Consider the following 26608-nt stretch of genomic DNA (forward strand, 5'->3'; position numbering starts at 1 on the left):
GGACCTGTCAGTCCAGTTTTTAAACAAACTCCTTTCAAACATGTGTCCTACATTTTCACTATACTCTTAGACCACTAGGTTCTGCCCCTTTAGTGTGAGCCTTGCCTTGGGATTCTTGAGCTCCCTCTGAACTTGGACACATGAAAGCTGGCCCTTCCACACTGCACTTATTCAGCCTTGGCTATAAAATCTGGGTGTGAGCACTGCCCGGGATCCCTTGAGGTCCTTAGGGAGCTTTGACACACCTAGATATGAGGAAAAGCTATGAAACAATCTTGGCACTTGGGGTGATTGATTATATAACTCAGAGAGGAAGTCCTAATCAAGCTTCCTATAGTGTAACTTCTTATTTTCATTTCTACTCATGTAATTCACTTCAATGCTGGTATGTAATAACTTGTTGTAAATCAGTATTGGGGTTGGCTAGTGAAAAGGGATGGGGTAGATATGCATGCTATAGTCGTTAAGGGTAGAAAACATGTTATTAGGTTTATGTTCCTAATTACGCAATAGAAACCATACTTAGGGTTCATATATGCATTAGAAATCATGCTTATAGGTCTCATGTTTATTGTTTCGACATGTGCACCCTTACAAAATCATATGCTAAAATATGCTAATAATTAGCACTTTACTATTATGTTCTACGCTGCCATGTGCATTTAGAAATCCCGCTCTTAGGAAATTCTGCAATCCTGCCATGTGCATTTAGAAATCCTGCTCTAGGAATTCTGCATCATGAGTTTATACATGCATCTTAGACACCATGTTTTAGGATCTCATTCGCACTTGCATTCACACTTAGTGTAAACTGCTGATTATAAAAGAGGTAAAAACAGTTTCACATTTGATTATCTTGTTTAAAATAACTGGGGATGACCTTTGCACTCGTATCAACTAGAACAACGTGCTCTTAGGGTAAAATAATTTCCACATTGTTTTAATAACTCGGAATAACTGCTGCACATCACTTTACACCTAGGCCAGCCTTAGGTAACTACTTAAATAAAAACAGAATTGTGCTTGTTTAACTGTCAGTATATTAAAATTAGTAGGCAAGCCTGATTTGGAATTCTTTTCTAAGTCATGTGATAAATCTAATTCTACTGTAATCACTTAGATACCATTCTTTAGAATTCAGAATTCAGACCTTATCTATGTATGAGTCATGCTGTCTATATGCACTACCTGTGGAGGTATACTTGAGCCTTTCGTTTGTCTTCCATGCTCCTTTTAAATACAGTCCTATGTGTTCTTGTTTGTCGCCTAGCATTTTGCCTTTAAACCTGAGGGTCTACCTAGAACCTCCCTCATAGGATAGAAGTCCTAAATTCCTCCAGGATTGGTAGAAAGGGACGGGCAATAGCATGCAATAAGGGTCGATACCAACCCTCACTTTAATTACCTTCACGGGGCGGAAAAGGGTAGATATGGATATGACGACCGGTGCGTTAATACCACGTGTAGCCCCTCTTTGAGGAGTGTCATACCGGGTATTGCATTGATGTGATCCATATTACAAACAAACCTAGGACACCCCCTTTACATTCATAAGAATGTTTCAGATTGTAATTCTTTTTCAAAATTTTGCCTTTGGCTAATTATTTTTCAAACGCTAATGTATTTAAACTCAAATCCCCTACTATTTGAGTTATACTTGTTTATTTGCTAATTGCACAAATTCACAAAAATTGTCTGGCCGGGAACCACACTAGTGGATCCTGAGGGGTGCCTAACACCTTCCCCCTTAGGATAATTTCAAGCCCTTACCCTATCTCTGGTTACCAAAAGGTTGTTGTAGATGAACCTTATAGGCGCCCTAACGCACCTTAAAATCGTTAGGTGGCGACTCTCCAAAATTGCAAGAACCCCTTCGAAAAAGGAAAGTGTTGTCCCATACCAAAATGTCACGAACCCGATTCCGGTGAAGGAAAAAGGGGGCGACAAGAAGTATTAGAGATATCTATGTTCTTAGATTTTCATGTGTCATAATATTTTATCATCTGTTCATGGGTCTCAGAAAAATGTGAAAGTTGAAAAAAAGTTTACTTTATGATATTGCTCAAAGACAAAATAGTCTTATGAAATTCCGAAAGATTTTATTAATGTACTTTTCATGCATTGCATTCATGTGCATTGACCCAGCACCAGACGGAGTTATATACACGTATATATGTATGTATATATATAGGTATATGGGATATGAGAAAGGTTATGGCGTTATATAAGCACCACCACCTGATCAGCTGTGATACGATGATGATTTTGCCCATAGTGGCCGTTATGATATGATGGGATGCCCTCAGAGGCTGATGATGTTATGAAACATGTACCTATGCACGACATGACATTCATGCGCATATGCATGATGCTAAAAGTAATTTATGATTTACAAAGTTATTCAGACTTACAGGTTGAGTCATGTACTCTATATTTCTTCCATGTCTCTTATGTATTTATTTATGTGCCTTACATACTCGGTACATTATTTGTACTGACGTCCCTTTTGCCTGGGGATGCTGCATTTCATGCCTGCAGGTCCCGATAGACAGGTCGAAAGCCCTCTAAGTAGGCTATCAGCTCAGTAGAAGATGTTGGTGCGCTCCATTTGCTTTGGAGTTACTCGTTTGGTTAGTATGATTTAGACGTGCATTGTTTGGTATGGCAGGACTCTGTCCCGACCTTTATGAAATTTATGTACTCTTAGAGGCTTGTATACATATGTCGTGTACATAAAATATTGTACGGCCTTATCGTCCTATGTTTTGAGTTTATAAAGGATCATGTTGGCCTATTAGGCCCATATGTCATGTGTATATGATGATGTAATAAGAAAGATACGTTACGTTGGTGCTCGATTGAGTAAGGTACCGGGTGCCCGTCGCGGCCCATCGGTTTGGGTCGTGACAGAATCAATCAAATCACATCGAATTCAAGCCTAAGGTTCCAAAATCTTCAGAATTCTGTTTTTGATCAAAAAACCTATCAAACCACATCCGAATGACCTGAAATTTTGAACACACATCTCAAATGACACAATGGACCTACTGCAACTCCAGGAATTCTATTTCGACCCCTATATCAAAATCTCACATATCAACGGGAAACGCCAAAATTCCATTTTTGCCAATTCAAGCCTAAATATACTCCGAACCTCCAAAACACATTCCGATCACGCTCTTAAGTCCCAAATAATCTCCCGAATCTATCCAAACCATTGGAAACTCACACCTAAGTCCTTTATCACACAAGTCAATATCCGGTTGACTTTTCCAAATTAAGCTTACTCAAAAGAGACTAAGTGTGTCAAACCTTACCAAAACCTTTCCGAACCTGAGCCAACCAACCCAATAGCACATAATATTGCTGCACAAGACAATAAGAAGCAGAAATGGGAAAAATGGAGTGGTAACTCATGAAACGACCGGCCGGATCGTTACACTTATATTTCAATAAAAACAGAAATTAGAGCTCATTTGCTTAATGTGGTACTATTTATGCTTGAAGAAACAATGTCAAAACATCAAAAATGAGCACAACACAGCCCAAACCTATTTGAAACTCACCCGAGCCCCTCGGGACCCCGTAAGAAAATACCAAAAAGTATTATAACATAACACAGGCTTACTCAAGGCCTCAAATCACGCATAACAACATCAAAACAACGAATCGCACCTCAAATCGAACTTAATAGACTTTGACTTTTCAACTTTCAAAACTCGTGCCGAACCTTATCAATTCAACTCGGAATGAACTTAAATTTTGCCACAAGTCCCAAATGACATAGCGAAGCTATTTCAAACCTCGAAACCACAAATCGAACTAGATATCACCAAAGTCAACTCCTGGATAAACTTATGAACATTCCAAACCTTCAAATTTTTAATTTACGCCAAATTGTGCTGATACCTTCTAGAATATTCAAATGCAAATTCAGGTATATGCCCAAGTCCAAAATCACCATCCATACCTAATGGATCCATCAAAACTCCGATCCGAGGTCAAGTACTAAAAAGTCAAACTTGGTCAACTCTTCCAACTGAAAGCTTTCTAGTTAAGAATCATTCTTCCAAATAAATTTCGATAACCTGAAAACCAAAACTGACAATTCACATAAGTTATAATAAATCATACGATTCTACTCAAGACTTCAAATAGCTGAACGGGATGCAAATGCTCAAAACAATTGGTTGGATCGTTATATTCTCCGCCACTTAAACATACGTTTGCCCTCGAACATGCCAGGAGTTGTTCCAAAACCATCAAATCACTGTGTAATCTTACTATGCACATACTCGGGGGTGATGTCATTACCCAAACCGATGGACCACAATGGGCACCCGGTACCTTACTCAACCGGGTACCAACGTAATGTATCTTTCTTATTACATCATCATAGGTAAGTAGACCAGAAGGGGGCATCATGAGATAACCAGAGTAAACATGAGATAATACCCAACATAGAATGACCCAACTTGATATAGAAACTCATACATATGACATACGGGCCTATAAGGACAATGTGATCCATTATATACTTAAAATATAGGCTGATAAGGCCATACAAGTATCCATATACATGACATCTATCTACAAGCCTCTAAGAGTACATACTTATCATAAAGGTTGGGACAGGGCCCTGCTATACCAAACAATACACGTCTAAATCATATTGACCAAACAAGTAACTCCGGAGCAAACGGAGCGCACCAACATCTTCCGCTGAGCTAATAGCCTACTTTGAGGACTCTTACTTGTCTATTGGGACCTGCGGGCATGAAACGTAGCATCCCCGGGAAAAAGGGACGTTAGTACAAATAATGTATCGAGTATGTAAGGAGTGAAAATAAGTAAATAATAGACATGAGATTAACATGGAGTAAAAGACTCGACATGTAAGTCTGAATAACTTTGTAAATCATGAAATAATCATAGTGTCATGCATATGCATATGAATGTCATGTGTGTATAGGTACATATGTTCATAATATCATCAAGCCTCTGAGGATATCCCATCATATCATCTAGGTCACCGTGGGAAAAATCATCAACGTATACCAGCTGCTCAGGTGGTGGTGTGTATATAATGCCGTAACCTTTTTCCATATCCTATATATATATATATATATATATATATATATATATATATATATATATATATATATATATATATATCTGGTCATGGGTTAATGTAAATGAATGCAATGCATGCGAAGTACGTCAATAAAATCTTTCGGAGTGTCATAAGAACATTATGCCTTTGATTAATATCATGAAGTAAACTTTATCAAATTACATATTTTTTGAGACCCATGAACAAATGATAAAATAATAGGACACATGGAAAATCAAGAACATAAGCATCTCTTGCATTTCTATGAATCGAGTCATTTATGGAAGTTGTGCATTTACTCGTATCACTTGTATCGTATAGATCATGCCAAAAAGAAAGAAATGATAGCCTTAACATACTTGAGATTATTATCTTGACAATCTCTCTAACACACATCAATTGCGACAAATCACGTAATGGTAGATCGAAGTAGGGGAAAATCTGTATGATGTTCTTGAAAAAGATTGCACTGCACTCCCTTAAAATTTGCAATTCACATTGCACCTTGTAGGAGTTCATAAGAATTCCTTCATCAAGCTTTTCGTAAGAATTCCTTTGAATTCCATTCGTTACTACATATGTGGTCATAAGCATGTCAATTTTGTTATTTTAAGAGATCTTTATATAAGTGGGTATGGGCCCCACACTTTATATGACTAAGCCACACATAATCCTTTAATTGTGACACCTTGCCATATGACTCAAGAGTCATTTAATTGACCAATCTTGCTGCCATGTTAATGTCTTCTTAAACTTATCAAAATTTTCACCCCTTTTCCTTAATCAACTTATTAATCCTCCACTAATCCAATAATTAACCAATTACCCACATAATTAAGAATTAACTCAAATTACTTAAAATATTACTTACTTTTAAGACACATTATACACCTTACTATCATGGTCATGTGGTACCTTGTGCTTGCTTGCACCATAGATTTCCTTGTGTTATTCTTGAACATCAAGTGAGACATCACATAGTCCCTAACTCTTTATGTACTCTCTTAAATAGACCTCTCAATACCTAGAAACCATAGGTTGGAAGATATGCCATTGACGATGCCGCTATCATTCTTGGATATTGAATCTTAGTGCTTTTAGCCTTCTATCAGAAGCATGGATTATTCACAATTTTCTACACCTGAGTAGCTCATGCGTTGTTCACCTTTACCTTAATTACCTTAAAATATCGTTTCACCTCTTCTACTCCTTTCATAACCTCCCTTCCACATAGGTATAATTCACCTCCACAACTTGAAGCTCTATTATAATACTTGCACCTCTGGTGCATACATAATCCGGTGGGAGCTTCATACTGACTTCTTATGAGCCTGGTACTCTTCTAACTTATAAGCAGGAGTAGTTTTTTTTTCTCGACTCAGTCCCTCAAGAACCCCGTCGAAAGGGATTCGTCGTCGGGCCGAGCCATTTATCTAAATTAACAACAAAAAAACTACTCCTGCTTAACAAAAACTATAAAGTCAACATGAAACAAACAAAACAACCCGGCAATTTGTACAACTACATACAACATACAATGAAGGAATCCCCCACCCCACACTTAAAAAAGAAGACATATCCCCATGGCTTAAAATTTAAAAGAGCAGTGAGATAAAGAGACTTCTCTGAAGCTTCACTCTTGATCAGAAACGGTTTCGGGGTTCACGTTGCACGCACGCCCCAAAGCTCGCAGCCAACCCATGAACTTCTTTTCTGACTTGACTTGTCAGTTAGCTATCGCGTCCATACAAGTGCCCAAATCATTCATAGAGGTGCATAGACCAGCTACCTCCTGCTCCAATGTAGTGTGCCGGGACACTCTGGCAGTTCCTAAAAAGGATGCTGCTCTTGACAGTGCTGCAGCTGTTGCGCTGGGCGCATGGGCATGCGCTTCGCTCTCCACATCCATTTGCTCTTCCTCTTCCTCCACCAATGTATCAGAACCACTCTCATCCTCTCCATCTGCCACTGCTGCTAGGGCTGCCCCCGAGGTGTTCTTGCCAGGTCGGATCTTGTGGCTTTTTCTTACCAGCCCATCCACACGAGTACTTTTAGGTACCTGCACTTTCCTGCAAAGCTTAGTCACCAAGGATGGTAAAAAGAACCCATACAGGCGTTGGGGCATCGGATAAACATCTCTTCGTGGATAACTTTGGCCATGTCGAAGGGAAGACCTTGATGAAACACCAAATCAATTCAGCCCGGGGTCCATGCACCTCCGTAGTATTTTTGGAGGGAATAAGGCGACTATTAATCACATACAGCCAGCTCTTCGCCTCTGGAGTTAGGACGGAGGAGTGGAATTTCTCTCCATGTTCCAGCCACTCTACCATTTTTCCTGGTACGCAAATTTCATCAAAGAAATGCTCCCACTTGGCATCAGTTGGATTTTGCCCATATTCATAAAAGTCAGTATTCCCAGGCAGAGGGTCGGGAAATTGATATGCTATGCGTATCGCCTCAATGGAGTCATCCACCGCCTTGCAGCACACTGTGACCACATGGTGGACATGCTCTGGTAGATTAGCATAGAATTCGCGTACAACCATTACATTAGCCTCCCCTGGCTCGTCAATGAAGGCCTGCAAACCCCGCTCCATCAACTCATTGTACATGTGGTGGCATTGTTCCTTGACCTTTTTGATGTCAATGCCCCTCTCCGGAATTGGCTTCTTGGCAGCCTTCTCTATAAAATGGGTTTGATCCTCAGGGGAGACAAATTTGTTGTTGTCATAGGGACGTGCAGGAGCTGCCCTTTGGCGGCTTGAGGATGGACCCATGGCTTGGTGCTTTTTCGATGGTGCCATAATACCTGCAAAATGTGGACACATTAGCTCAGCCCAACAAAATTAGTGTGACATAATGTGGTTACTCAGACTTCACACGCAAAATTGGTCACAAATACATAATCATGCTCATTGAGGCCTTTCCACAAACACCTTGTGGGCATTAGGCTCTCACAACTCTTTTCTAAGTGTTTTGCAACAAGGGCCCCCCACAAAATCTCATCTAGAACCCAACTCAAGTGCTACCCACCCCACACTTACAATAAACTAACCCCAAAACATATTTCACCAAGTTTGAACACCAAATCACAAAACACATCTACACTAATGGCATAAGATACAACATAAAAAAAAATCTGAAAATAGAAAGAGAAAAAGAAAGAAAACTACAACTAGGGATCATACCTTGTTGAAAATCATGAGAGAGGGGGATGGGGGCAGGGGTGTTGGAATTTGGTGTTTTTGAAGGAGTTGGGAGAGTTTGGAAGAGGGAATTTGGGTTTTGCTTAATAGAAGGGGCGGGGGGTAATTGTGTCTAAAACAAATAACCAATTAAACTACAAAAATAAAAAAAAATAAAAAGAAAAACTAAAACTAAAAAGAAAAACAAAACGCCTGAAAAGTTCCAGGCAGAATGGTCCGCCCAGGCGCGCTAACTTGTGCGCGAAGTTTTGGAGCTCATGCGTTTCTTCGCGCGGTGCTGTTGAGTTCCAGGCAGAATGGTTCACCCAGGCGCGCGAACTTGTGCGCGAAGTTTTGGAGCTCGCGCGATGCTGTTGAGTTCCAGGCAGAATGGTTCTCCCAGGCGCGCAAACTTGTGCGTGAAGTGGGCGCGAGCTCGCGCTCCTGGGAGTTTATTTTTGCATTTATTTTCATTTGGTTTGGTCCTAGTTGATGGTCCTTTCACCCGCCCTTCATCGCCTGCATTTGTTAGTAAGTTAAAGCTCAAACTCAAATACTACTACTATTGTTGGGTTGCCTCCCAACCAGCGCCTTATTTAACGTTGTGGCACGACGGTTACAACATTTTAATAGGCTGCCTCCCATCCAGCACCTGATTTAACGTCGCGGCACGACTCAACATGTTCTCAAGCATCCTTCAAGTCCACTGAGGTCTTGTGACATGCAAAGTCACCACCCCAGTAATGTTTTATCCGTTGACCGTTCACCAAGAAAGTGCCAGTTGAACTCATATCTCTCAACTCCACGGCTCCATGAGGCTTCATGCTTACCACAACAAAAGGGCCTGACCAACGAGATTTAAGCTTTCCAGGGAAAAGCTTCAACCTCGAATTGAACAACACAACTTCTTGCCCTAGCTCGAACTCTCGATGTTGAATGTGCTTGTCATGCCACCTTTTAGTCTTCTCTTTATACAATTTGGCATTCTCATATGCATGTAATCGAAACTCATCGAGCTCATCGAGTTGCAGCAACCTCTTCTCTCCAGCTAAGTCCCCATCCATGTTCAGCTTCTTTATTGCCCAACAGGCCTTGTGCTCAAGTTCGACGGGCAACTGACATGTCTTTCCATACACCAATCTATAAGGAGAAGCACCTATGGGAGTTTTGTATGCTGTTCGATACGCCCACAATGCGTCGTCTAACTTTCCGGCCCAATCTTTTCTATTTGCACTCACTGTTTTCTCAAGAATTTGCTTTACCTCTCTGTTTGAAACCTCCACTTGACCACTCGTCTGTGGGTGATAGGCAGTGGAGACCTTATGCTTGACCCTGTACTTTGCAAGGACATTGTTTAACAGTTTGTTGTAGAAATGCGTACCTCCATCGCTTATCAACACTCTGGGAGTTCCAAAGCGTGTGAAGATATGCTTCTTGAGAAAGTTTACCACCATATTCTTATGAATTCCTACAAGGTGCAACGTGAATTGCAAATTTTAAGGGAGTAAAGTGCAATCTTTCTCAAGAACATCATACAGATTTTCCCTACTTCGATCTACTGTTACGTGATTTGTCACAATTGACATATGTTAGAGGGATTGTTTTAAGATAATCGGCTCAGGTATGTTAAGGCTATCCCTTCTTTCTTTTTGGCATGATCTATACAATACAAGCGAAACGAGTAAATGCACAACTTTCATAAATGACTCTATTTATAGAAATGCTAGAGATGCTTATGTTCTTGATTTTCCATGTGTCCTATTATTTTATCATCTGTTCATGAGTCTCAGAAAATACATAAGTTGATAAAGTTTACTTCATGATATTAATCAAAGGCATAATGGTCTTATGACACTCCGAAATATTTATTGACGTACTTCGCATGCATTGCATTTATTTATATTAACCCATGACCATATATATATATATGGGAAAAGGTTATGGCGCACCACCACCTGATCAGCTGGTATACGTTGATGATTTTGTCCACAGTGGCTGAGATGATATGCTGGGATGCCCTTAGAGGCTTGATGATGTTATGAACACATGTACCTATGCACGACACGACATTCATACGCATATGCATGACACTATGAGTATTTCATGATTTACAAAGTTATTTAGACTTACATGTCGAGTCTTTTACTCCATGTTCCTCTCATGTCTATTATTTACTTATTTTCATTCCATACATACTTAGTACATTATTTGTACTGACGTCACTTTTGCTTGGGAATGCTGTGTTTCATACCCGCAGGTCCCGATAGACAGGTCGAGAGTCCTCCAAGTAGGCTATAAGCTCAACGGAAGATGTTAGTGCGCTCCGTTTGATCTGGAGTTGCTTGTTTGGTCAGTATGATTTAGATGTGTATTTTTTGTATGACAGGGCCCTATCCCGACCTTTATGATAAGTATGTACTCTTTGAGGCTTGTAGACAGATATCATGTATACGAATACTTGTATGGCCTTGTCGGCCTATATTTTAAGTATATAATGGATCACATTGGCCTTATAGACACGTATGTCACAGGTATGAGTTTCTATATCAGGTTGGGTTGTTCTATGTTGGGTATTCCCTCATGTTTACTCTAGTTATCTCATGAAGCCCCCTTCTGGCCCACTTACCTATGATGATGTAATAAGAAAGATACGTTACGTTGGTACTCGATTGAGCAAGGTACCGGGTGCCCATAGTGGCCCATCGGTTTGGGTCGTGACAGAAGTGGTATCAGAGCAATTCTGTCCTAGGGAGTCTACAAGCTGTGTCTAGTAGAGTCTTGTTTATGGGTGTGTCGTGCACCACACTTATAAGTAGGAGGCTACGAGGCATTTAGGATTGTCACTCTTTCTTACTGGGCATTTAGGATTGTCACTCTTTCTTCTTACTCTAGATCGTGTAGTAGAGCTCAGTTGTAGAAATTCAAATTCCTAAATTCTACTTTATTCGTAATATGACAATGCCTACATATAGAAAGACGGTTGGTAAGAGATATGGCTATGGAATGGTTGAGTCAAGGGAATTCGATGTTTCATGATGCTTATGATGAGTAAATGTAAGGTCTTTAATAGATCATGTGTGTACTAAGACGTGTAAGCCTTTTTATAAAGAGCTTTAAGGCAAGAATATCTATCCACCCCTATGGTGAAAGGCAATGAGAGATTCAGAAGATAGATACAAGTTTCAACAAGTAAAAGAAGCAAGGTAAAAAAGGGAACGAGGTACCCAGTTACTGAAGATGATCATTATCTACAATTCGGGAAAAGAGATATAAGTATTATGAGTTACCTTCAACAGTAACAGAGGTATGTACAATTGGCCATACCAATCAAATTGCCCTATGTGAGCTAACGAAAATGGTTTAAGAGGTAGATGGGATATCAGGATCCGGCTGGAGTTAGAATAACCCAAAATTGTGGATGGATTGTTAGCATTAATTGACATTTCTGAAGGATATTGCAATTGTGCTAATAAATCTCCAGGATACTAGTCCATAAATACCAGATATTATAGCTCGGACCGTATTTTATCTCAAAATGACGAACTTCGATGAAACTCATTTTCTTTGATTTACTTACCCTCTCACCTTTACGAACTTGTTTGAAACAACATAATACTTATAATCTCCAAATAATTTTGTCATTGAACTGATGTCAATTATCTTACGACAAATTGAACGTACAATACTACAGGGTGTAACATAGTCGTAATATAATATTGCGGAACGTAACATCGACGTAATATCACGGGGTGTAACATCATCGTAATATAATACTGGGAGGTGTAACATTATTGTAATATAATACTGCGAGGCGTAACATCAATGTAATACTGGGGCATAACATCATTCCCCCCTTTGGAACATTCTTCCTCGAATGTTGACTGATGAACTTCTCATTCTCATAACCCATAGCTCTTGCAAATACTTTAATATTCTCCTTTACATTTAGGCTACTGTTCTTTGAATAAATATAAAGGCTGATAATGGGCAAATTCTAGGTGATTTAGCTATTGTTTATGCTTCCGCTTGATTATATTCCAATGACATATTATGGTTAATTGATAAAAAATAGGCTTTAATTGTGATATGTATACATTGCAGGACGAGGAGCCTGTATGATGCTTTCAAGAGGATATTGGAATGATTTATGAGTAAGAACAACCCCTCGGAGTTGAGGGCGCACAAGGACGAGATGAAAAAATGGACGAAATCAAGCTCCAGGTGCGCGAAGAAACGCGTGAAGGCGCGCAGGAGTTCACGCATAAGAAATTGCATGCATGTGACCTCTTTTGTGAGAGTGAGTGATTTCCTTGATATATGTGAGTATATGAATTGAATGTGGTAGATTGAACTCAGTTTTTGTTGATGTAATCAGTCAACGGCATTGCCTAAAGAAATTGTCCAAGAGGCTCACCAAGATCGAGTTCAAACATGTCCCCAGAGTCTAGAATGATTTGTCGATGCTCTTGCAATGCTGTCATCCATGATTCAACACCTGGGCAAGGATTACATCGATCCCATTGAGGTAGAGATCCGGGATCGGCTTGCATACTGCCTCCACGTAGATGAAGAACCAGATGTAAAACCTTGGTACTATGACATCAAGAGGTTCCTCAAGGCGAGAAAATATCCTGAGAATGCCACTAACGGTCAGAAGCGAGCATTGAGGAGACTAGCAAATCACTTTTTCTATAACGGGGAAGTCCTGTATAAAAGGACCCCGGACTTGGGTCTATTAAGGTGTGTAGATGCTGCTAAAGCAACAAAGTTATTGGAAGAAATACATGCAGGAATGCGCGGGCCTTACATGAACGGTTTCACTTTAGCCTGGAAGATTCTAGAGCCGGATACTTTTGTATGGCCATGGAAAGTGACAACATCCGCTATGTGCAAAACTGTCACTAGTGTTAGATTCACGGGGATTTTATCCAGGGTCGGCCCGATGAATTAAACGTAACGGGTTCTCCCTAGTTATTTGCCTCTTGTTGCATGGATGTAATTGGACCTATAGAATCGGCCACATCAAATGGACATTGTTTCATCTTGGTATTATTTCACCAAATGGGTCGAAGATTCCACATACAAGGCTATTACAAAGAAGGTAGTAGCAGATTTCATCCGTAACAACATAGTCTGCCGATTTGGGATTCTAGAGTCAATATAAATAACAATGCAACCAATCTCAATAGTGATCTCATGAGGTAAATTTGCGAGAAGTTCAAAATCATCCATCGTAATTGCACAACATATAGGCCATAAATGAATAGAGCAGTTGAAGCAGCCAAAAAAACATCAAGAGGATCTTACAAAAAATAGTGGACAATCATAAGCAATGGCATGGGAAACTATCGTTTGCCCTACTTGGTTACAATAACACCATGAAGATATATACCTAGTCAATGCCTTACATGTTGGTACATGTTACAAAAATTGTAATACCCGCAAGGTCGAGATACCATCTTTCAGAATTATTCAGGAAGCCAAGATGGACGATGTACAATGGATACATGTCAGACAAGAACAACTTATGCTCATCGATCAAAAGAGAATGGATGCAGTTTGTCACGGTCAGTTGTACCAAAATAGGATGGCTAATGCATTTAACATTGAAAGTGAAACCTCAGTAGTTCACACTAAGGCAGCTAGTTTTAAAGAAGATATTCCTCCATCAAGAAAAAGCGAAAGGGAAGTTCGCGCCAAATTAGCAGGGTCCCAATGTGGTCCATCGAGCATTGTCAGGAGGAGCATTGATCTTAGTATAAATGGACGGCCTAGTAAGCACAAAGCCCATCAATTCAGACGCAATCAAGAGATACTACATTTGTAGACCATAGAGTTAGCTTTCATTGTAAATGAACTAAGCTCGACCTGACTTCCCACGATTGGATACGTAGGCAACCCATATAACATCAGGTCCTACTTTTGTAATAGTAAACCTAAAACATCATTTCCATGTATTCGGAACTACGACACAACTTGATTTCCTTTGGTACGAATACGTAGACAATCCATATCAGATTCAAACATCTATTGTAATCGAACTATATTTTGACCTTATTCTATTTGGATATGGAGGTAGTCTGAGTCAAACTCGGTCATATTATTTGAAAATTCTATCATCTTGCATCTATTATAATCGAACTACGCTTGACATGATTTCGTTTTGGATACGTGGGCAGTCTAAGTCACACGCGGTCATATCATTTCAAAATTCTGTCATTTTGCATCTATTGTAATCAAACTATATTTTGACCTTATTTCATTTTGGATACATAGGCTGCCTGACCCAGGCTCAATCATTTCATTATTTCAATTACTCATACCCTTGAACTACGCTAAGACCAGATTCGATTTGGATATTTGGGCAGTCTGGAAAGGCTCAATCGTCACCTTAGAAAAAGCCTTTGTAATGCATTGCCTTGATAAAGAAGTGATCGCATCAGCAAGGAAGTTATGTCGTCAGGGGAATATCCAAAAAAGCATCATCAGGCAAAGACATAAGAAATGATACTCGTATCAAGGAGACCATCAAACATGTCATAATCCGGAATGACGGCATTTTCCATATACATAAATGATTTTTCAAAATAACTTTTAAGAAAATTCTACTTTTTCCACCTGTCGAACCTCATGGCATAATTCACCAGATTCAAGTCAAAGCCAGGCTTACGATTAACACAAATCAACTCCCTCATCTACTAAGAATTTTTCTTTGAGTGCAAGATTGGCAAGAATCAAAGGGTGTCATATAACATCAGAATCGGTTCCAGATCTGCTACAACTTCATGAGCTCTTAACTCTCCTTTATTGATTTATTTTAGTCTCATATAGCAAAGGAATAACTTTGACCTCTTTGTAGGTACCCCAGAGCCAAGAATCCAACACAACCAGATCATCGTTTGCTCCACCAATCGGAGTGACTTATACTTATCAAACCATCTGCTTCGCCAATTGGAGCACCTTGTACGTATCAAATCGTCTGCCCTGCCAATCGGAGCACATTGTGCATATCAAATCGACTACTTTATACAAATTGCATTGTCCACTCTGCCAATCAGAACACCTTGTATAGATTGCGACGTGGCTCTGCCAAGCGGAGATTCCAGATAGATTGCCACAAATTTAGTCACCAACTTTTCCAATCGAAGGATAGACCATTCAATTTTGTCACATGTTCCGCCGATCGATGGTCGTAATTAGATATGCAATCAAGAATATCTCTTGGGCATGTTCATCTTTTCTCCTATTTTACCTTCAATGTTTTGATGTTTAATTTGTGCATCTTACAAGCAATTTACACTCTTACGTGGTTCAAATTTAAATACTCCAATCGCGTGAAGATTCAAATTTAAAGTCAAGAACCCCCATCACGCAGATATTCAAATTCAAAGTAAAAAACTCCCATCGTGCGTAGATTCAAATTCCAAGTTGGATATTTCCATCACGAAGAAATTCAAAGTCAAATACTCCCATCACATAGATATTCGACTACTCTGACAGCTTTGGAATTGTGCACACAAATGGACTACAAAGAATTTAAGATCCTTCTGTACTTGCATGCGTAAAGGAATTTTGTAAGAGGTTCACCAAGATCGAGTTCAAGCATGTCCCCAAAGTCCATAATTAGTTTCTGAATGCTTTTGAAACGTTGTCATCTATGATTCAACACCTAGACAAGAATTACATCGACCCCATCAAGGTAGAGATCTGGGACTAGCATGCATACTGCCTCCATATAGATGAAGAACCAGATGGCAAACCTTGGTACTATGACAACAAGAGATTTCTCAAAGCGAGAAAAGATCCCTAGAATGCCACTAACGATCAGAAGCGAGCATTGAGGAGACTAGAAAATCACTTTTTCCTCAATAAGGAAGTCCTGTATAGGAGGACCCCGGACTTGGATTTGTTAAGGTGTGTAGATGTTGTTGAAGAAACAAGGTTATAGGAATAAATACATGGAAGAATGTCCGGGCCTCACATGAGCAGTTTCACTTTATCTAGGAAGATTATAAGAGCCGTATACTTTTTGATGACCACAAAAAGGGACAGCATCCGCTATGTGTAGAAATGCACTAGTGTCAAATAATGGGGATTTCATTCGGGTTCTGAAAATAAATTAAACATAATGGGTTCTCCTTGATCATTCACTTCTTAAGGAATGGATGTAATTGGGCATATACAACTGGACGCATTGAATGGACATCATTTCATCTTGGTAGTCATTGATTATTTCACCAAATGGGTCAAAACATCCAAATACAAGACTGTTACAAAGAAGGTTGCGGAAGATTTCATTTGTAACAACATAGCCTACAAATTTGGGATTTTAGAGTCAATTATAATTGACAATTCAACCAATCTCAATAGTGATATCATGAGGGAAATTTTCAAGAAGTTCAAAATCGTCCATTGTAATTCCACAACATACATGCCACAGTTGAATGAAATGGTTGAAGTAGCCAACAAAAACATCAAGACGATCTTACAAAAGATAGTGGATAATCACAGGCAATGGAACAAGCACTGTCATTTGCCCTACTTGGTTACAGCACAACCATGAGGACATCTATCGGGGCAAAGCCATACGTGCTGGTATATGGCACAAAAGTTGTAATACCTGCAGAGGTAGAGATGCCATCTTTAAGAATTATCCAGGAAGCCAAGTTGGATGACGTAGAATGGAGACGTGTCAGACAAGAACAACACATGTTCATCGATAAAAAGAGGATGGATGTAGTTTTTCATGGTCAGCTGTACCAAAATAAGATGACCAACGCATTCAACAGGAAAGTGAAACCTCGGCGGTTCACACCAGGGCAACTGGTGTCGAAGAATATATTTCCCTATCAAGAACGAGAAAAAGGGATGTTCACACCAAATTGGAAGGGTCCCTATGTAGTCCATATAACATTGTTAGGAGAAGCAGTAATCATAGCAGAAATGGGCGGAAAAGTAAGCACGAAGCCCATCAATTCAGACACAATCATGAGATACTACATTTGAAGACCACAGAGTTAGGTTTTTTATAATAGAACTACGCTCGACCTGACTTCCCATGGTGGGATATATAGGCAAACTACATTTGGTCCGGTCCTACTTTTGTAATAGAAAAACAAAAATATCATTTCCATGTATTCGGAACTATGCCACGACTTGATTTTCTTTGGCAGGAATATGTAGGCAATCCACATTGATTCAATTATCTATTCTAGTTGAACTAGGTTTTGACCTGATTCTATTTGGATACATAGGCAGTCTAAGTCAGACTCGGACATATCATTTCAAAATTTTGTCATTTTATATCTATTGTAATCGAACTATATTTTGACCTGATTTCATTTGGATATGTATGCAGTCTAAGTCAGACTCGATCATATCATTTCAAAATTCTGTCATTTTGCATTTATTTTAATCGAACTACATTTTGACCTGACTCTTGGGTATGTAGGATGCCTGAGCTAGGCTTTGTCATTTCATTATTTCATTTACTCGTACCCTCGAACTACACTCAGACCTGATTCTATTTGAACACGTAGGCAACCTAGAAAGGTTTGGTTGTTACCCTAGGAGAAGCCTTTGTAATGCATTGCCTAGGTTAGGAAGTGATTGCATCATCAAGGAAGTTATGTCATCAGGGGCATATCCAGAAAAGCATCATCAGCAAGGCAATGCCATCTAAAATCGATACTCGCATCTAGGAGACCATCAAACATGTCATAATTCGGAATGATAGTGTTTTCCATATACATAAATGATTTTTCCAAATAACGTTTAAGAAAAGACTACTTCTTTCACTTGCTGAACCCCATGGCATAATGCACTAGATTCGAGGCAATGCTAGGCTTGCGATCAACATAAATAAATTCCCCTCCCCTACTATAAATATGTTTAGTGAATGATTGACAAGAATAAAAGGGCGTCATATAACATTAGAATTGATGCCAGACACACTACATTTCATGAGCTTTAACTCTCCTTTATTGATATATTTCAGCTTCAAATAGCTAAGGACTAACTTTGAACTCTTTGTAGGTACCCTACAACCAACACTCTGACACAACCATATCAGCTTCTACTCCGCCAATCGGAGCACCTTCTACATATCAAACTGTCTGCTCCACAAATCGGAGCACATTGTACATATCAAACCGTCTTCTTTGTACAAATCACATCGTCCGCGTTTCCAATTAGAGCACCTTGTATAGATTGCATCGTCTCTCTGCCAATCAGAGATTCCAGATAGATCATCCTAAATTTTGTCGCCAACTTCTCCTATTTTACTTTCAATTTTTTGCAATGAACCGGCCGGTCATTTTAAGAATTAACGCCCTGATCCCCTATTAACTGTATTCTCCGTATTTATTTCTGCTATTGTGAGTTACCGGAAGTATTTATTTGGAGTTTCAGAGAGTTCTAGGACACTTAGTCCCTAAATGAGAGTTTAAGTTTTAGAATTTTGACCGTAGTTGGAGTAGTGTGATGACGGCCTCAGAATGGAATTACATTGGTCCCGTTATCTCCGTTGCATGATTTTGGGTTTAGGAGCATGTTCGGATTGTGTTTTGGAGGTCTGTAGCTTATTTAGGCTTGAAATGCTGAAAATTAAATTTTTAAAGTTTCCGGTTCGATAGTGAAATTTTGATATCGGGGTCAGAATAGAATTCTGGAAGTTGGAGTAGGTCCATTGTGTAATTTGGGACGTGTGTGCAAAATTTCAGGTCATTCGGACGAGGTTTGATAGACTTTTTGATCGAAAACGGAATTTGGAAGTTTTGGAAACCTTTAGGCTTGGATTGGAGAGTGATTTGTGGGTTTAGTATTGTTTTGAGTGTTTCGAAGGTTGGCACGAGTTTGAATAGTGGTATAGGACTTGTTCGTATTTTTGGTTGAGGTCCTGGGGGCCTTGGGATGATTTCAGAAGGTTGTCGGAAGAATTGGGAGTGGCTTGAAGAAGCTGAAGTTGCTGATCTTCTATCATAACCGCACCTGCGGTTGGGGCCCACAGGTGCAGAGCCGCAAAAGCAGTGATAGCATTGCAGAAGCGGAAAGGAGGAGAGCCAGCAGGGACCGCAGAAGCGGCACCACATCTGGGTAAAAGTGGTCGCAGGTGCGGAAGCTGGGTTTTTAATGAATTGTCGCAGGTGCAACTTTAGTTCTGCAGAAGCGGGACCGAAAGTGCGGTCCCAAAGCCACAGATGCGGTTTCACTAGTCAGAAAAGGGGCAGAATCGAGGGTTTAGTTTCAAAACTTTAGAAATTGATTTGGGCGCCCGAGATTGGCGATATTGAGAGGGATTTTCACCTGGATATTTTGGGTAAGTAATTCTTACTCGATTTTGATTAATTTTCACGAATCTATGCTTAAATTCATGCTTATTCGAATTTGGGGTGAAAGTTTGGAGAAAAATTGGGAAACGTTCTTAGGCCTAATTTTGGGGCTTTGATCTAGAATTTGATGTCGGGTTGGAATAATTTTGGTATAAATGAACTCATGAGAGTATGAGGATTTTGACTTTATAAATTTTACCCTATTCCGAGATGTGGGCCCAAGGGGCATTTTGGGTATTTTTCCTAATTTCATGTATTAGTTTAGAATTAATTAGTGGAATCAGTTACATGAACTTATATTTACATTATGCAATTGATTTGAATAGATTTGGGCCATTTGGAGTCGAGTACTCATGGCAAGAACGTGGTTTTGGGTTGATTATTTGAGCCAGTTTGAGGTAAGTGGCTTGCCTAACCTTGTGTGGGGGAACTCCCCTTAGGATTGGGTATTGTTGATATTTGAGATGCCATGTACATGAGGTGACGAGTGCGTACTTGTGCTAATTGTTGAAAATCCTGTTTTCATTAAGTAACTATAATTGTGTTCCATTTCCTGTTTATACTACTTAAAATTTTAGCCTACTGTTAGCTTAGGGAAGCATGTCTAATTGACTTACTTGCTTTACTTGCTCAAACTGCCTTATTTGGATTATGTGCAGCATGCTAGATTAGAAATACCTATTTTACTTTGGTATGAAATTTGAATTGGATTAAGTATTCCTCGTGTTGCTACTGTGTATTTACATTGGGACTACGGGATGTTATCCCGGGAGATCCCCCTACATGTTTACTTTGGGACTACGGATTTATATTCCGGGAGATCCCCCTGCACATTTATATTGGAACTACGGGACTGCACCCGGTAGATTCCCCCAACACTGTGTATTTACATTTGGGACTACGGATTGGTATTTCGGGAGATCCCCGCGCATTAGGAGTTGGACTACGGGACGGCACCCAGGAGATCCACTGGATATTTATATTTGGGACTACAGGACGGTATCCTAGGATATCCCTGGTTGTTTCCTCTGTGTTGAGCTGTATTCTTCCTGTGATTACTTTGTCTCTGTTGTAGTTGTTGTTGTTCTTACTATCTTGTGTTACTTCTTACTGTCTGCACTTAATTATACTATCTTATTCTATACTGTTATACCTTGTTTTTCATCTAAACTCAGTAGGGCCCTGACTTTCCTCGTCACTACCCGACCGAGGTTAGGCTTAGCACTTACTGAGTACCGCTGTGGTGTACTCATGCCCTTTCTGCGTATGTTTTTTATGTGCAGATCCAGGTACTTCGACTCAGCCCTACTACCTTTGAGGCGAGGCGATTCCATAGAGACTTCGAGGTATATCTGTCACGTGCGTAGACCGATGAGTCCCTTTCCATTCTCCCTTATAGTATTAGCCCTTCTATATTTACTTTTGTTTAGACATTCTGGAGTTAGACACTTGTAGTTATTCAATAGCTTGCGATTTCATGAAATTTTGGGTTTTGGGAAATGTAGTTTCAGTTTTAGAGTTGTATTGTATATGCCAAGCGACATCTTTAAACTTTCAGTATGTTTATTCCGCAGTTTTTAATTGTATTATCGGTTGTTTTCCCTTTTTCCGCAAATTATTAGGCTTACATAGTCGTAGAGACTAGATGCCATCACGATAGTTTATGGAGGGCGAACTGGAGTCGTGACAAGTTGGTATCATAGCTCTAGGTTCATAGGAGTCATGAATCACAAGCCATTTTATTAGAGTCTCGTGAATCTGTACGGAGACATCCGTACTTATCTATGAGAGGCTATATAACTATTAGGAAAATTCCACTCCATTTGATTTCCTTGGCATGCGAGATTTTGATATCACAATTCTAAACTTCTGTCTTCTATTCTCTCACAGATGGTGAGGACACGTGCTACCAGAGATGATCAGGAACCTGCGCTCCCTACTGGAGCCGTTAGAGGTCGAGGCCAGGCTAGAGGCCGAGGACGCGCACATGGTGCAGCTAGAGCACCCGTGCGAGCTACCACCGCATTTGGGTGTATCTCGGGATTCTTTGAGTTACCCTATTTATGTTTCTACTCCTGTGGGAGATTCTCTTATTGTGGACTGTGTTTATCGGACATGTGTGGTTGCTCTTAGTGGTTTTGAGACCAGAGCCGATTTATTATTACTTAGCATGGTAGATTTTGATATTATCTTGGGCATGGACTGGTTGTCGCCCCATTATGCTATTCTTGATTATCACGCCAAAACCGTGATGTTGGCTATGCCAAGTGTACCACGAGTAGAGTGGAGGGGTACCTTAGATCATATGTCCAGTAGAGTTATTTCATTCCTTAAGGCTCAGCGTGTGGTTAAGAAAGGGTATGACGCGTATTTAGCTTATGTGAGAGATATCAGTATTGATACCCCTATAGTTGATTCAGTCCCAGTAGTATGAGATTTTTCTGATGTGTTTCCAGCTGACCTTCCGATAGAGGTATTGATTTTGGCATTGATCTGTTGTCGGACACTCAACCCATTTTTATTCCTCTGTATCGTATGGCCCCTCCTAAGTTGAAGAAGTTGAAGGATCAGTTACAAGAATTGCTTGATGAGGGTTTTATTCGGCCCAGTGTATCATCTTGGGGTGCTCCTATCTTGTTTGTGAAGAAGAGGAAGGATGGTTCTATGCGTATGTGCATTGATTATTGCCAGTTGAATTGGGTTACAGTGAAGAACCGTTATCCTTTGCCTCGTATTGATGATTTGTTTGACCAACTTTAGGGTGCACGGGTATTTTCTAAGATTGACTTGCGCTCAGGTTACCATCAATTGAAGATTCGGGAGCCAGATATTTCGAAGACTACTTTCAGGACTCGGTATAGTCAATGCGAGTTTCTTGTTATGTCATTTGGGCTGACCAATGCCCCAGCAGCCTTCATGCATTTGATGCACAGTGTGTTCCGGCCATATCTTGATTCGTTCATCATTATCTTTATTGATGATATTCTCGTGTATTCCCTGGAGTCAGGAAGATCATGAGCAGCACCTGAGGATAGTGCTTTAGACTTTGAGAGAAAAGAAGTTATATGCAAAGTTCTCAAAATATGAGTTTTGGTTGGATTCCGTGGCATTCTTGGGCCACGTGGTTTCGAGTGGGGGTATTCAGGTGGATCCAAAGAAAGTGGAAGCAGTGTAGATTTGGCCCAGACCATCCTTAGCTACAGAGATCCGTAGTTTTCTTGGCTTGGCAGGTTATTACTGTCGGTTTTGTTAAGGGGTTTTCATCCATTGCAGCCCTATGACTAGGCTGACCTAGAAGGGTGCTCCGTTCCAATGGACGGAAGAGTGTGAGGCGAGCTTTTAGAAGCTCAAGACAACTTTGACTACAACCCTAGTTTGATATTGCCTGCAGGTTCGGGGTCTTATACTGTCTATTGTGATGCCTTGAGGATTGGCCTTGGAGCAGTATTGATGCAGGACGGTAGGGTGATTACCTACGCGTCTAGACAGTTGAAGGTACATGAGAAGAATTATTATGTCCATGATCTCCAGTTTGTTGCTATCGTTCACGCCTTGAAGATCTGGCATCATTATTTATACGGTGTGCCTTGTGAGAGTTATACTGATCACCGGAGTTTGCAGCATCTATTCAAGTAGAAGGATCTTAATTTGCGTTAGATGAGGTAGTTAGAGCTACTCAAGGACTATGATATCACTATTTTGCATCACCCAGGCAAGGCCAATGTGGTGGTTGATACTTTGAGTCGCCAGGTAGAGAGTTTAGGGAGTTTGGCCTATTTGCCAGTGGCAGAGACGCATATAGAGATGGATATTTAGGCCTTAGCCCGTCAGTTTGTGAGGTTGGACTTTTTGGAGCCCAGTCGGGTCCTTGCTTGTGTGGTTTTTTAGTATTCCTTATTTGATCGTATCCGGGAGCGTCAGTTTGATGACCTGCATTTGCTTGTCCTTAAGGACAAGGTTCAGCACGGTGACGACAAAGAGACTATTGGTGATGACGGGGTATTGAGGATGCAGGGTCGGATTTGTGTACCCAATGTTGATGGTTTTGGGAGTTGATTCTATAGGAGGACCATAGTTCGCGGTATTCCATTCATCCGGGTGCCTCGAAGATGTATCAGGATTTGAGGCAGCACTATTGGTGGAGGTGGATAAAGAAAGATATAGTTGGGTTTGTAGCTCGGTGCCTCAATTGTCAGCAGGTGAAGTGTGAGCACCAGAGACCGGGTGGGTTGCTTCAGCAGATAGAGATCGGAGTGGAAGTGGGAGAGAATCACTATTGACTTCGTAGTTGGACTCCCACAGACTTTGAGAAAGTTCGATGTCATTTGGGTGATTGTGGATCGGCTGACCAAGTCCGCACACTTCATTACTGTGTGTACTACTTATTCTTCAGAGCGGTTGGCAGAGATTTATATCCGAGAGATTGTTCGTCTTCATGGTCCATTTTCCATCATTTCGGATAGAGGTACTTAGTTCACATCATAGTTCTAGAGGGCCGTACACCATGAGATGGGTACTTAGGTGGAGTTGAGTACATCGTTTCACCCTCAGACGGACGGACAGTCGGAGCGCACTATTCAGATTCTTGAGGATATGCTTTGTGTATGTGTGATTGAGTTTGGAGGGTCTTGGGATCAGTTATTGCCGTTGGGGGAGTTTGCCTACAACAATAGCTATCAGTCCAGCATTCAGATGGCATTGTATGAGGCTTTACATGGTAGGCAGTGTAGATCCCCAGTGGGTTAGTTTGAGCCGGGTGAGGCTAGATTATTGGCACGGACTTGGTTCAGGATGCTTTGGAGAATGTCAAGGTGATTCAGGATAGACTCCGTACAGCCCAGTCCAGACAGAAGAGTTACAAGAACCATAAGGTTCGTGATGTTTCCTATATTGTTGGAGAGCAGGTTCTGTTGCGAGTTTCGCCTATGAAGGGCGTTATGAGATTTGGGAAGAAAGGGAAGTTGAGTCCGAGGTTTATTTGCCCTTTTGAGATATTGAGGGGTGCTGGGGAGGTTGCTTATGAGCTTGCCTTACCTCCTAGCTTGGCAGGAGTTCATCTGGTATTTCATGTTTCGATGCTCCGGAGGTATCACGGTGATCCGTCTCACGTGTTGGATTTCAGTTCAGTCCAGTTGGACAAGGATCTATCTTATGTTGAGGAGCCAGTAGCAGTATTGGATAGGCAGGTTCGGAAGCTAAGGTCAAAGAACATTGCATTAGTGAAGGTTCAGTGGCAGGGTCAGCTGGTCGATAAGGCGACCTGAGAGACCGAGTAGGATATGTGCAGTCATTACCCTCATCTTTTCACTACTTCAGCTATGCCTCTATGCTCGTTCGAGGAGGAATGAATGTTTAAGTATAGGAGGATGTAACGACCTGGCTGGCCGTTTTAAAAATTAACGCCCCGATCCCCTATTAACTGCATTCCCCATATTTTTTCCTGCTATTGTGAGTTACCGTGATGATTTATTTGGAGTTTCGGAGAGTTTTGGGACACTTAGTCCCTAATAAGAGTTTAAGTTTTAAAATTTAGACCGTAGTCGGGGTAGTGTGAAGACGACCTCGTAATAGAATTATGTTGGTCCCGTTAGCTCCGTTGGGTGATTTCGAGTTTCGGAGCGTGTTCGGATTGTGTTTTAGAGGTCCATAGCTTATTTAGGCTTGAAATGCCGAAAGTTGAATTTTTGATGTTTCCGGTTCGATAGTGAGATTTTGATATCGGGGTCGAAATGGAATTCTGAAAGTTGGAGTAGGTCCGTTGTGTAATTTGGGACGTGTGTGCAAAATTTCATGTCATTCGGATGAGGTTTGGTAGACCTTTTGATAGAAAGCGGAATTAGGAAGTTTTGAAAACCTTTAGGCTTGGATTGGAGAGTGATTTGTGGTTAGTGTTGTTTTGAGTGTTCTGAAGGTTGGTATGAGTTTGAATAGTGGTATAGGACTTGTTCGTATTTTTGGTTGAGGTCTCGGGGGCCTTGGGATGATTTCGGAAGGTTGTCGGAAGAATTAGGAGTGGCTTGAAGCAGCTGAAGCTGCTGATCTTCTATCATAACCGCACCTGTGGTTGGGGCCCGTAGGTGCGGAGCCGCAGAAGCGGAAAAGAGGAGAGCCAACAGGGACCGCAGAAGCGGGTGCTTCATCTCAGAAACGGCACCGCATCTGCCTAAAAGTGGTCGTAGGTGTGGAAGCTGGCTTTTTAATGAATTATCGCAGGTACGAATTTAGTTCCGCAGAAGCGGGATCGCAGGTGCGGTCCTAGAGCCGCAGATGCGGTTTCACTGGTAAGAAAAGGGGCAGAATCGAGGGTTTAGTCTCAAAACTATAGAAATTGATTTGGGAGCTCGGGATTGGCGATTTTGAGAGGGATTTTCACCTAAGTATTTTGGGTAAGTAATTCTTACTCGGTTTTGATTAATTTTCACGAATCTATGCTTAAATTCATCCTTTGAATTCGAATTTGGGGTGAAAGTTTGGAGAAACTTTGGGAAAAGTTCTTAGGCTTAATTTTGTGGTTTTGATCTAGAATTTGATGACGGATTGGAATAATTTTGGTATAAATAAACTCGTAAGAGTACGGCGATTCTGAATTTTAAATTTTACCCGATTCTGAGATGTGGGCCTGGGGGTATTTTGGTTATTTTTCCTAATTTCGCGTATTAGCTTAGAATTAATTATTGGAATCAGTTACTTGAAGCTATATTTACATTATGCAATTTATTTGAATAAATTCGGGTCATTTGGAGTCGAGTAGTCGTGGCAAGAGAGTGGTTTTGCGTTGATTATTTGAGCCGGTTCGAGGTAAATGGCTTGCCTAACCTTGTGTGGGGGAACTCCCCTTAGGATTTGGTATTGTTGATATTTGAGATTCCTTGTACGTGAGGTGACGAGTGTGTACTTGTGCTAATTGTTGAAAATCCTATTTTCATTAAGTAATTATAATTGTGTTCCATTTCCTGTTTATACTACTTGAAATTTAA

General features: G+C 40.6%; 2 protein-coding genes across 2 annotated transcripts; both read left to right on the top strand.

The window, feature by feature from the left end:
• Positions 1–12772: 12772 nt before the first annotated feature.
• LOC142163286 (uncharacterized) lies at positions 12773–13252 on the top strand. The gene has a single exon (XM_075220557.1). The coding sequence runs from the start codon at positions 12773–12775 to the stop codon at positions 13250–13252; it is 480 nt and encodes a 159-aa protein (XP_075076658.1).
• A 3563-nt stretch (positions 13253–16815) lies between these two features.
• On the top strand, positions 16816–17307 carry LOC142163287 (uncharacterized). The gene has a single exon (XM_075220558.1). It carries the CDS (start codon positions 16816–16818, stop codon positions 17305–17307), a length of 492 nt encoding a protein of 163 aa, XP_075076659.1.
• The last annotated feature ends 9301 nt before the right edge of the window (positions 17308–26608 follow it).

Source organism: Nicotiana tabacum, chromosome 8, assembly GCF_000715075.1.
Source record: "Nicotiana tabacum cultivar K326 chromosome 8, ASM71507v2, whole genome shotgun sequence".
NCBI classification, from domain to species: domain Eukaryota; kingdom Viridiplantae; phylum Streptophyta; class Magnoliopsida; order Solanales; family Solanaceae; genus Nicotiana; species Nicotiana tabacum.

What these genes read in the sequence shown, in the direction of transcription:
- LOC142163286 (XM_075220557.1), top strand. Translation starts at nt 12,773, where the DNA reads ATGCTGTCATCCATGATTCAACACCTGGGCAAGGATTACATCGATCCC.
- LOC142163287 (XM_075220558.1), top strand. Translation starts at nt 16,816, where the DNA reads ATGGAACAAGCACTGTCATTTGCCCTACTTGGTTACAGCACAACCATG.